The sequence below is a fragment of the Salvelinus alpinus genome, chromosome 4 (assembly GCF_045679555.1).
Source record: "Salvelinus alpinus chromosome 4, SLU_Salpinus.1, whole genome shotgun sequence".
NCBI lineage: Eukaryota > Metazoa > Chordata > Actinopteri > Salmoniformes > Salmonidae > Salvelinus > Salvelinus alpinus.
Window position 1 is genome coordinate 49,385,474 of NC_092089.1, and position 13,699 is coordinate 49,399,172.

The 13,699-nt window shown below is 45.3% G+C and overlaps 1 protein-coding gene across 3 annotated transcripts in view; it reads left to right on the forward strand.

Moving 5' to 3' along the window:
- Positions 1 to 13,699, forward strand: part of LOC139573858 (sodium/hydrogen exchanger 1-like) — a 47,801-nt gene that overhangs the window by 23,589 nt on the left and 10,513 nt on the right. For all 3 annotated transcript variants that reach the window (XM_071397785.1, XM_071397786.1, XM_071397787.1), the window contains exons 3-9: positions 698 to 948; positions 6,607 to 6,824; positions 7,554 to 7,756; positions 9,998 to 10,087; positions 11,808 to 11,878; positions 12,772 to 12,948; positions 13,148 to 13,271. In XM_071397785.1, coding sequence (XP_071253886.1) covers positions 698 to 948; positions 6,607 to 6,824; positions 7,554 to 7,756; positions 9,998 to 10,087; positions 11,808 to 11,878; positions 12,772 to 12,948; positions 13,148 to 13,271 — 1,134 coding nt within the window. The remainder of the gene's footprint in view (positions 1 to 697; positions 949 to 6,606; positions 6,825 to 7,553; positions 7,757 to 9,997; positions 10,088 to 11,807; positions 11,879 to 12,771; positions 12,949 to 13,147; positions 13,272 to 13,699) is intronic.

The following is a 13,699-nucleotide window of genomic DNA, read 5'->3' on the forward strand; positions in this document are numbered from 1 at the left end:
AAAACATTTTGGAGTTTATTTTTATTTTGCTGGTGGCGTCCTTGCATGGTGCATGCATCACATAGGCCTATTAAAAATACACTACTGTAAGTTTCTTTGGATAAAGTCGTGTGCTGTGTGGCATATATTATGAGGCACAACGGTTCCTGTTGCTATATTTATGCTCTGCTGATTATACCCACGCACTGGCTGTCTTGTTGATGGCACCAGTTTACTTAAAATAGTTTGGCCAAATTATCAGTGCCGAAAAATCAGGGCCCCGGAAAAAAGTTCCACGTTAGTTGTCGCATCCCACAGCCTGACACGCTATGATACCATTTATTACATGCGTCTGTCCACGAGAGATTACGCAAACTTTTATCTTTCCTGTAGTGACTATACCAGAACGTTAGACCACATAATATCACTGGTTTATATGCCACTCGGCAGACACTTTTATCCACAGTACAGGGAGTGTATGCATTTTGTGGCCCCAGCGGGTATCAAACCCATGACCCTGGGGTGCTAGCACCATGCTTTTACCAACGGAATCCAAACAGGTTTATTTTCGATTGTAGGCTCTAAAGTGTCAAACCCCCTCCATTCTCTCTAGATCTTATACTACCTGTTTGAGGAGCACTCGGGTGTGGGCTCTGTTATTCTCTGTACACTTGAGCCATGTCTCGAAGGTCTCTCTTTCCCCCCATGTCCTCTCTAGGTCTTATACCACCTGTTTGAGGAGTACTCTGGCGCAGGTGAGGTAACGCCGATGGACGTGGTCCTCGGGGTCATCTGCTTCCTGATTGTGTCGCTGGGCGGCATCGCCGTGGGCGCCATCTACGGTATCCTGGCGGCCTTCACCTCCCGGTTCACTTCGCACACCCGCGTCATCGAGCCCCTCTTCGTGTTCGTTTACAGCTACATGGCTTACCTCTCGGCTGAGATGTTCCACCTGTCTGGAATTATGGCGTAAGTGAGGGGTACTGTTATGAGAATTTCGTTATCAATGTTCATAAACGTCAATTAATCTACTCAGTCTGCAACCCAGAGTTTGTAAGGTTCTGGTTTTAAATGAAACAGACAGATTTCCCAGTTTACAATAGTCAAAACGTTTATTATTATTATTATACAAACCCAGTCTTTATAACACACACAAACAAGTTCAAATCTTAAGCTACGCCTTGCTCAGACAGTCGGTGTTTTCCCACTACACTGATACATTGTTTAATCTGCAACATGTTTCATCATTTTCTGCAAGCCTAACAGTTTCTCCCCTCCACGGGTGGAGACAGGATGTCCTGTAAGGAACACAGTAGTACAACTTGTCTGTCGATAGCTCCTCTGATCATTTGTTTCACACTTGCACCCTGCTTACATACTAACAAGGAACAAACGGTCCTTGTTCTAATTCTGACTAAAACTACACGCATCATCAGATTATAGTTTTATGATTCTAATACATTTCATACAATTATATGGTTTCAGGGTGGAATATTTTTAGTCATTATCTTAACATTACCTTAAACTTATAAATAATTTAGTCATTATCTTACCATTACCGTAAACATATAAATCATATGAATTTCTATCATATCAGGTACGCACACACTCACAGACAAGCCAGACAGACAGACGCGGAATCTCTCTCACACACACACACACACACACACACACACACACACACACACACACACACACACACACACACACACACACACACACACACACACACAATCTTCCTAGCGGCCAAGGTTTTTTGAGTTTCTCTCTGTCATGAATCATAGATATTGTTGATAATAAAAAAAGGTTTCCGTGAGATTTATGGTTAGGCTGTGGCTAAGTGGAGGTTTAGTGTTTATAATGCATTGACAGAGTGGCTGTGATACGTGACCTTTCGAACCTGTCCGGCTGGTCCAGCAACACCATTTATTCTGTGTTTAGCTCAAGGAAAAGTATGACTATGTCTTATTCGTGCGTTATCTTCTACATTTCCTTGGAAAAAGATCTCTCACATAAGTGTACACTGAATTCGATTCTTAGCTTCTTAGCAATGTTCATGACCTAAATGGTCAAATAAATACAATGTAACCGGGCCTGTCCCAGCCAAGGACAGTTCTACGAGTTCTATCAAAACGGCAGTAACTCACCTACATGTCGTGACAGGCCGAAGGATGTGCAGCCCAGAGCAGGGATACACAACGCTCAATTTACAGCCCCCCTGTCGCACCTCTGGCCCATCGCCCTTCCTCTCCTCTCTTCCGCTTTTGTCTCCTGCTTTTTTCTAAAAGGTGGTGAATTATGGAATATGGATCATAAACATAGGTGCTGCTGATGAATTGAGTTTCCTGTCGGCGGCTTTTACAGGCGCAATGGTAGGACTGTAGGACAGTCTGTTCCCAGGCCTGTTGGCACTCCGTCCGTGGCGGAAATGATGGACAAACAGCAGTGTTGTTATGTAAGGGAATGAGGTAGATGGGCTGCCCTTAAAGTCACTGAGGAGGGTTGACTCACGCTAGACACTCGGGAACCATACGTCCAATCACAGTGAGTCATTGGTTAACTCATGGAACAAGCTGAGGAAATGGAGCCCTTGTTTCATAAGCTCTTACGCCACAGTTTCCAAAACAAACTGTATCCTTGTTGCAATGGCTCTACTGTACGTGAAATACTTGTTCTCTTATATACTGTATTGTTTTTTATCTGTTTAATTGATGTGACTACTTTCTATGCCATGTCCATGAAGTACTAGGCTTTAACTTTGTCATTAGCTTTAACCTGCATGTAATGTAGCCTATATTTACACTGTAGGTAGTTGGATTCATGTAGTAACATGGGGCCTCATTTATCAAAAGTGTGTGTGCGCACAAAAAAAGACACTTAACCTTTTTTGCGCAGAGTTTTCCCTTTACGGGAAAGTGTGCGTTTCTCCACGTACAGCTCAGACCATGCTTATGCTCAACTTCTAGTGGTTGATTAATTGTATAGGAAAAGGAAGTGTTTGATGCACAGGAATTATTATAATAACAGTAGGCTGGTAGAAAACCGTAAAACGTAGGCCTAATGATGAAACTGATACATTTGACGTTGGCAAGGCGATCGCATAGGATCAACGTATTTATTTTATTATATAGGCCTAAGTCATTATCCTATGGCAGGACATGTCTCTCCTTTTCTGACATGACTGGTTTATTCCTGCTACACAACAAATAGTAGACTACAGTTTATCAGTTGCTCATTCAATAGCCAAGCGTGCTCGAAAGTAAATAGACCGGTAGCCTATTTGACAGTGTGTAGGCTACAGTGCTGTGCGATAGGAGTGCGACATCATAGCCTATATAATCTGAGCCTATACCAAGACAGGAGATAGAAACACAATCATGTATCAATAAACAAAATATTGAACAACAAAATCAAATCAAATTTATATAGCCCTTCTTACATCAGCTGATATCTCAAAGTGCTGTACAGTAACCCGACCTAAAACCCCAAACAGCAAGCAATGCAGGTGTAGAAGCACGGTGGCTAGGAAAAACTCCCTAGAAAGGCCAAAACCTAGGAAGAAACCTAGAGAGGAACCAGGCTATGAGGGGTGGCCTCTTCTGGCTGTGCCGGGTGAAGATTATAACAGAACATGGGCAAGATGTTCAAATGTTCATAAATGACCAGCATGGTCAAATAATAATAATCACAGTAGTTGTCGAGGGTGCAGCAAGTCAGCACCTCAGGAGTAAATGTCAGTTGGCTTTTCATAGCCGATCATTAAGAGTATCTCTACCGCTCCTGCTGTCTCTAGAGAGTTGAAAACAGCAGGTCTGGGACAGGTAACACGTCCAGTGAACAGGTCAGGGTTCCATAACCGCAGGCAGAACAGTTGAAACTGGAGCAGCAGCACGGCTAGGTGGACTGGGGACAGCAAGGAGTCATCATGCCAGGTAGTCCTGAGGCATGGTCCTAGGGCTCAGGTCCTCCGAGAGAGAGAAAGAAAGAGAGAATTTAGAGAGAGCATACTTAAATTCACACAGGACACTGGATAAGACAGGAGAAGTACTCCAGATATAACAAACTGACCCTAGCCCACCGACACAAACTACTGCAGCATAAATACTGGAGGCTGAGACAGGAGGGGTCAGGAGACACTGTGGCCCCATCCGACGATACCCCCGGACAGGGCCAAACAGGAAGGATATAACCCCACCCACTTTGCCAAAGAACAGCCCCCACACGACTAGAGGGAAAACTTCAACCACCAACTTACCATCCTGAGACAAGGCCGAGTATAGCCCACAAAGATCTCTGCCACGGCACAACCCAAGGGGGGGCGCCAAACCAGACAGGAAGATCACGTCAGTGACCCACCCCTCCTAGGGACGGCATGAAAGAGCACCAGTAAGCCAGTGACTCAGCCCCTGTAATAGGGTTAGAGGCAGAGAATCCCAGTAGAGAGAGGGGAACCGGCCAGGCAGAGACAGCAAGGGCGGTTCGTTGCTCCAGAGCCTTTCCGTTCACCTTCACACTCCTGGGCCAGACTACACTCAATCATATGACCCACTGAAGAGATGAGTCTTCAGTAAAGACTTAAAAAGTTGAGACCGAGTCTCACATGGGTAGGCAGACCATTCCATAAAAATGGAGCTGTATAGGAGAAAGCCCTGTCTCCAGCTGTTTGCTTAGAAATTCTAGGGACAATTAGGAGGCCTGCATCTTGTGACCGTAGCGTACGTGTAGGTATGTACGGCAGGACCAAATCGGAAAGATAGGTAGGAGCAAGCCCATGTAAAGCTTTGTAGGAAAAGATTCAAACATTCTGCCCACACCTCTACAGAAATGTGAACACATTTGCCATTGCGCTTCCTTTTAGAAACTATCATGGCCCAGTTCCAACATTTCCAAATCATACCGCAAATTAGGGTGTTTTTGTTACCATAAAAGGTGAATGGAGGGCGCTTTCCAGGTGGGGTTGTAGGGCTCATTCACGAGCGCTCTGATTTATCAATAATAACATGCTTATAAATGTTGTCCCTGGTATAGTTATGTTAAGTATTATGTTTACCAATAGATGGCAGGATTGTATTAGGGCTGGGAATTGCCAGGGACCTCACGATACAATATTATCACGATACTTAAGTGCCGATAAGATTTGTATTGCGATTCTCACGATTCTATATGTATTGCGTTTCGATACGGCAATTGGATGTTCCAAACATATTGCTCACTAAATGTCTGCTGCAGAGAGACAAGACTGGTCATCTCTGTATACCCGCCACAAGACCCACTGGTCGATGCTTATTTATAAAAACCCTCTTAGGCCTCACTCCCCCCCCTTAGGCCTCACTCCCCCCCCCTATCTGAGATATCTACTGCAGCCCTCATCCTCCACATACAACACCCGTTCTGCCAGTCACATTCTGTTAAAGGTCCCCAAAGCACACACATCCCTGGGTCGCTCCTCTTTTCAGTTCGCTGCAGCTAGCGACTGGAACGAGCTGCATCAAACACTCAAACTGGACAGTTTTAGCTCAATCTCTTCCTTCAAAGACTCAATCATGGACACTCTTACTGACAGTTGTGGCTGCTTTGTGTGATGTATTGCTGTATCTACCTTCTTGCCCTTTGTGCTGTTGTCTGTGCCCAATAATGTTGGATGATTATAAATATAGGACATAAATATAGGACAAAACACATATCACAACAAGAGAGACAACACAACACTACATAAAGAGAGACCTAAGACAACATAGCAAGGCAGCAGATGACAACAGCATGGTAGCAATACAACATAACAGCAGCATGGTAGCAGCACAAAACATGGTACATGTCTTGCTAGGTTGTCTTGGGTCTCTCTTTATGTAGTGTTGTGTTGTCTCTCTTGTTGTGATATGTGTTTTGTCCTATATTTATTTTGTATAATTAAAAAGAAATCCCAGGCCCCTGTCCCCGTACGAAGCCTTTTGGTAGGCAGTCATTGTAAATAAGATTTTGTTCTTAACTGACTTGCCTAGTTAAATAAAACAATATAAATAAAAAGAGAGGGCATGAGAACTAGTTTTGAACAGTCAGGGAAATATAAGTTCTAAAAACATGTTGGCGCACCATTTGGTGCAAGTACAATTGACTAGCGCCATCTAATGCTACCTACAGTAACATAAATCGATACTTGGGAGTCAAATATCGATATAATATCGTCCAAAAATAATGTTGCGATGTGTAACTGTAAACCCCCCCCCCCCCCAATCACTATATTGCATCAATATCAAATCCAATCAAAATGTATTGGTCACGTACACACTTTAGCACGTCTTATAGCGAGCGGGTGTAGCAAAATGCTTATGTTACAATATAGTTTGCTTCGTTATATCCGTATCCCTTTAAATGTCTGCCATATTTCCTTGCTCAGGGAACCTCTGGTAGCTTACGGCAGGTGCAGCCAGGAAATGAATCATTAAGTTCCAATTAAATACTAAAACGTACTTCTGTGTCCGGAGTTTTCGTTCTAAGATGCTACAATTCAGAATAGACATTAAATGATGGGACGTTGTCAGACAAGAATAGGTTTCTTTCTTCGAGAACTCCATTTATAATCATCCCATGTATCTGTCTCACTCTCACTCACTCACTCTCTCTCACCAGGCTGATTGCGTGTGGCGCGGTGATGCGTCCCTACGTGGAGGCCAACATATCCCACAAGTCCCACACCACCGTCAAGTACTTCCTGAAGATGTGGAGCAGCGTGAGCGAGACCCTCATCTTCATCTTCCTGGGCGTGGCCACGGTGGCCGGGCCGCACGCCTGGAACTGGACCTTTGTCTCTGTCACCGTCATCCTCTGTCTGGTGTCACGTGTCATTGGTGAGTCAGACACGGATACCTTCTCCACGGTACTGCACCAGTCTCTACATTAGATTCCGAAAGATAGTGAGAGAAATGACGTGACATTGCCTACCTTTCTCATAGTTTGTCATAATTTGATCAAGTTGTTTCAGTAGATGATGCGATACAGATTTTTTTACATTCTCAAGTTGACAAGGGATAGTTATTCTTGGAGCCAGACTGGAATACCAGTCACTATATTTCAGTTAGGTCATGAGGCAACTATTAGAGGAAGTGCCCCTTGTGACTTCCACTTGGTCCTCACATCGAGGAAGCCCAGATGTCAACAGACTCGTCAGATACACGTCCCTATAAAAGGAAGCATTAATATTTCTTCCAAGTATTATGTCATTTCTGCAGTTCTAGATAGATTCAAAGCAAACCTCTAGTTTGAAACCTAGTGACTTGACATTGCACTTTATCCCCATTGACCATTCTCTATTCTCACCAAACATCCTATAGTTTCTAGTTCTTATAATCTGCTAGTTTCACAATGTGTGTTCCAATGTCTCCAATGTAGTGTGTGGCCTCTACTCCTCTTTCTCAGAAGCTTTTGATCAATTTGGAAAGTGGATCCTTAACCTTTTCTTAGGTTCTAATGAGGCTGGTATTGGCTGTGTGTAAGGAGGGAGCAAACATGGAGTCAATCAGATAAAAGGCCTTGAAGGTTGACTCACTTCTGTGCGCTCTCTCTCTCCCTTCCCCCAGGCGTGGTGGGCCTTACCTTTATCATCAACAAGTTCCGCATCGTCAAGCTGACCACCAAGGACCAGTTCATTGTGGCCTACGGTGGCCTGCGAGGGGCCATCGCCTTCTCCCTGGGCTACCTGCTAGACAAGGACCTCTTCCCCATGAGGACCATGTTCCTCACCGCCATCATCACCGAAATCTTCTTCACCGTGTTTGTACAGGTGGGTACTGGGCCAGTCCATTAGCCTGGTCCCAGATCTGATTCGTGCTATCTAGGCACCTTGTCACGCCAGTCACCACAGTTGTCACGCCAGTCACCATAGGAGTTGGCAAGATGGCACAAAAAGAGCTGGTACCTGGCTAGCAACCCTCTAATTCTGCTTATGTCTTCAGATTGAAATGATGGAAAGTTAAAAAGACTATCAAATCGAATGTGTCACTGAGTGAACACTAAATATAGGAAGTTGACTATATTACAGAGTGCTTTTGGGTCAAAATAGGTTGCTTTGCTACTAAAGTGTGCTGTTGCTCTCTTGTCCCTAGTATATTTTAAGGCCTAAAGTGTTCCAATGGTTTTTATGGTTTGTTTGAACCCATTGCTATGCTGGTGTGACAAAATGTCACTGCAGCTCGCGCGCACACACACACACACACGCGCGCACGGTCCGTTTGAAGCTCCATGTGTCAGATATTCCCCAGTCCTGCTGAGAAAACTCATCTTACAGTGAAGCTGTTGATGCATGCTGAAGTTCTAGGATGCTTGTCATCTGGCAGAGTATCCCCAAAATGGCAGCTACTAAAATAAAGCCTTCTATAAGCCTTTTATGAAGTAAATGACTTATTCATTTTTTTTACTCAGTGCTGGCAATCTGGGATGTTCTTAGCTGTAGACTAGGTGGGGGTTTCACCTGCAGTGGTGCGATTGCTGCAGTAGGAAGGTGTGTGTGAGTGATGTTAGACTGTGTAAGTGCATGCATGTGTGTGTGTGCGTGCTAGCTAGCGTCCATAAGTTTTTCTATGCATGTGTTTGGATTGGGTGTGTGCGTGCATGGTGCTGGCAGGGGTGTTATTTAAGGGCCAGAATCTGTTGTCATCCACTCAGGGTCTAATAGTTAACCAGATAACGTATCGTTCTCTCTCATAAGGAGATTAAGTCTAAAGCCTACACACACACACACACACACGGACACACACACACACACGGACAGACACACACACACGGACAGACACAAACACACACACACACACACACACACGGACAGACACAAACACACACACACACACACGGACAGACACAAACACACACACACACACACACGGACAGACACAAACACACACACACACACACACGGACAGACACAAACACACACGGACAGACACACACACACACGGACAGACACAAACACACACACACGGACAGACACAAACACACACAGACACGGACAGACACACACGGACAGACACAAACACACACACACGGACAGACACAAACACACACACACGGACAGACACAAACACACACACACACACGGACAGACACGGACACACACACACGGACAGACACGGACACACACACACGGACAGACACGGACAGACACAAACACACACGGACACACACGGACAGACACAAACACACACACACGGACAGACACAAACACACACACACGGAGAGACACAAACACAGACACACACACACGGACAGGACAGACACACACACACGGACAGACACAAACACACACACACGGAGAGACACAAACACAGACACACACGGACAGGACAGACACACACACACGGACAGGACAGACACACACACACGGACAGGACAGACACACACACACGGACAGGACAGACACACACACACTGGGACGGACAGACACACACACACTGGGACGGACAGACACACACACACTGGAACGGACACACACACACTGGAACGGGATACAAGAGATTGCTTGAACCAGTATGCCAAATGGTATATTAACCGGCACTGATAATACCGTTTCCCAGCACATCTCATTTAAATGCAAATGTCGCTTGACTGCTAAATTGTTTGAGAGGACATTGGATGCATTTTAGCATTTTATTTCCACCTGAGCTGCTGCTTCGAGTCAAGAGGAAAGGTTTTTAGCAACTCCTGACACATTATAAGAGAAAAAAGGCTCGGTGCGACCCTGACGTGTGTGTGTGTGTGCGGCATGTTTTAGTTTTTTGGTACGGCCTAATCAATATGCGTTAGATCGCAATCGCCTCATAGTGTGAATGTGTGCATCTGCCCATAGCCAGTGCTTCTCTGTGCAGTGACTGAGGATACGAACATGCACAGGAATTGAAATGGACATTTACAGGCTTCTCTCGGGTCGCTGGTGTCACGTAGTATTTAAAGATGGACATTTATCACTTGTTCTGTAGGATCTCAAATTGTACCTTTTTCTTCTCTTTTGCTCTTCTCCTCCCCCTCTCAGGGCATGACTATCAAACCCCTGGTGGACCTGTTGGCCGTGAAGAAGAAGCAGGAAGCCAAACGCTCCATCAATGAGGAGATCCACACCCAGGTGACCTTTAACCCCCGTCAACCCCCTCACATCCTGGCCTCTCCTTCTCTAACCCCTCCTCTGTAGCCGGACCACCCATCAGACAAGTTCATTTCCTCCTGGGGAAATACGAGCTCTGGGCCCGTATTCATAAAGTGTCTCATGGTAAGAGTGCTGATATTTTAGGATTTAAATGGCAAAACTGATCCTAGATCGTTTTTAAAACGGGCTGTTGCATTAATGGCTGTGGTTAAATGAACGATTTGGTTATTTCAATCTGAGGGATGTCCATTTTGACTTTCAAATGCAGTATCTGTCCAGACTACAGTACTGTCATTACATGTTGAGTGCCAAATATTGCTCTGCGCTTCCCCCGTACTGGCCATTTAATGGAATTATCTTCTGCTAATGTATTTTGTCTTGCTGACATTGCCTTGCTGGGGTTTTAATAATGGAAAGCAGCATTCCCCTGCTTCCTCTTAACTCGGACTAATTAAACTTCCTGCATTGTTCCATGGCTCCCAATGGACCATCCTCTCATTCTCCACTGTCTCCACCGACTCATCCACCCTGGTTGTCAGATTGGCAAGTAAAATCCCCTGCTTAGGCCTGGCTTCCTCTGCTACTGGTCATTCTCTCTCTGCCCTCGAGTGACCACTGAGCAGCACGGCACACCGTCTCTCGGTAGCTACTGTTGCTAATAATAGCCACAGAATAATGGCACGGCACGCACTGTACACGCACACAGTGTCTCTCTACGGGGTTCTGTTGGCTCTCTGGTGCACCGAGGAGCGATGAGTCACCGGCGCTCTAGGCTAGACGCCCCGGTTACCAGCTTATAGCTTCTTCCCCACTGTAAATGGCAGTGATGTAAAGTCAACCGAGCTGTTTTAGGACTCCTGGAGTGCACCGGGAGTGGATGAGGGCATCTTAGAGCCAGGAGGAGTCCCTCAGGGTTTTAGTGTCTGAACCAACAGGTTTGTGGTCTCACAAATTGGTCAGTAGGTTGTTCGATTAATGGATATTTGAGGCTGCAGTTGTTTTATTCAAGAATCTCTTGACTAATTGGCACCTGGGGCTGACCCTGACGTACTGTGTCACCTTGCCTGAGGCTTTCAGTATAAAGTACTATTGTGAGAAATGGGAACGTTTTCTTCGACAAGAGATAGAACTGATGCAGAAACTACTGTCAAGAAAATCCCTTCGCTGCCCGAAGAATATTGCTATGCTTGTCGATTTCGATGCAAATTTTAAATTCAGTGGCAAGACCAAAACTGCTTGTTCCCATAGCAACTCTGCATGTCAAACTGTCCCTGTGCAGAACTGTCACAGCAGTGGCCATAATCAAAATACAGGAACAAAATTGACCACCAACTGAACGTCATCTGCCAGTGCCTATTTCTCTGCTTCAATCTGTGAATGTGATGGACATTATCTAGGCCTAATGCTCTCTCTATTGGCCAGATTGTAGCCAATTCCTGTTGCAAGTGGGAGAATCTTCATGGAGAAAAGGCTACTTAGGGGATAATCAAAAAAATGACAATGGTGGCCTGTATGATGTGAAAATATACCTCTCTGGACTATGTAAAAGAGACAGGAAAAGGTAGTAACAGATTAGGCTTGGTTCCACTTTTTACTTCCCATTTAAAAAAAATTTTTTTTTAACATTTCAAATATCTGTCCCTCTTATTGGTTAGCGTAGATACAATATTTAGATGTAAACGTTGTTTTCTCCCCCTAGTTCCTGGACCATCTGCTGACTGGCATTGAGGACATCTGTGGACACTACGGCCATCACCACTGGAAAGACAAGTAGGTAGTGAAGGATGAACTTAAAGGGTCACGGTGACAAGCGATGTATATTTTATTTTCACTGTATAAAAACATTTGATGACCTCTTATTCAGGTTAAGATCATTCACGTGACACCTTTCTACCACACAGTCATCTCAGTTTGTTGTCTGTTTCCTTCGGTTTGACTTGTGTTCTCAGTTTTAACAGCGTCAACGAAGATCCTGAGGCTAACTCCGTAAACGTGGCGGTGAAGCTGCGATCCCTCGGGCGTTGGCAGTAACAGCTAGCACCTTAAGTGGATTGTCTTTCAGAACAGATGGGTTTCTCCTTCAATGAAACATTACCGAATCCATTAATGTGATGGCGATCATAAAGCATCGCCATTCCTAACCGAGTGAACCGGAATCTTTTTGTGTGCGTTTTCCTTCCCTATGCACTATTTACCCACAAACAGTATGGCGTTTGAGCAGCCCGTGGGTGTTCTATGTGGCAGTTATTCTCTCAAGAGAACCATGTGTAAGATTTGCTCAGACATCTCTGTATGCCCGATTTTTATCACCCGGCAGTTGTCATATATTTCCAGACAGACTTTAGAGCGTCGCGACAACACGACTTCTAACTGGATCGATCTCTCTGGTGTAGAGTCCCTCCTTTTAGAGCATTATGATGAAAACACTGGGCTCATCCTACAGCGGTCCATTTTCACTGTGTGTGTTCCTGCCAGTGACAACACGGTCTCCCAATGTTGTGTGTGTGTGTGCTCTACTCTTATTCAAGAGCTTTTCATCAATTAACCTTTATAAGGTTTTAATGAGGCTGGTAATGGCTGTGTAATATGGAGGGAACAAGACATGGAGGCAATTGGATAAAAGAACTCGAAGGTTGACTTGTTTTCTCATCTCTCCCCTTCAGGCTAAACCGCTTCAACAAGAAGTACATAAAGAAGTGCCTGATAGCGGGCGAGCGCTACAAGGAGCCGCAGCTCATCGCCTTCTACCACAAGATGGAGTTCAAGCAGGCCATCGAGCTGGTGGAGAGCGGCGGGGGCGTCAAGCTGCCCTCTGCTGTGCCCTCGCAGGTCTCCATGCAGTGAGTGCTCCGCCCTCGTTCCTCCTCCAGCTCCTTTCAAGCTCACCAGCGCTACACTTAATAGCCATTTCCACATTGTCTGCGAGCGCCAGAGAGGTTTGAAAGTCAAGAGGCTGAACTATCAATTACTTCAGGAACCATGGTTATCCGTAGAGCCGCAGTCGAAGTGTCTCTTGTTTTTCTCCGTCCTCTTTCCCAGGAACATCCAGCCCAAGAAGCTGCCGCCTCCTGTAGCAGAGCGGGCCCTGCCTCAGTTCACCAAGGGCCGTGAGGAGGAGATCAGGAAGATCCTCAGGAGTAACCTGCAGAAGACCCGCCAGAGGGTGAGCGCTGATCCCGGATTAGATTTACCCTCTGCTAATCTGAGGGGTAACATTAGGAGGGCAACTGCAAAGCTGATCTCAGATCCATTTTTTTTTTGGGGGGGGGGGGTTTGCTCTCAGCTAGTAATGTAGGAATTCAGATGCTCACTCTGTTAGTAAAGAGAAGACAATTTGACATGATATAATATATGCCATTTAGCAGAACCTTTTATCCATAGCGACTTAGTCATGCTTGCACACATTTTAAATACATTGCTTTGTTTGTCATGTCCTCATTAGTATTGTCAAACGTAAAATCTCTTGAGATTCTAGTACTGAAGTAGTCGTGAGCCTGTATCGTTATGAACACAAGTGTGCATTGTTGCTGTGTGGTCCTAGACTAGACCTCCCTGTCCCGTGGTGGGAGTTGAATGAATGCGTTTTGTCTC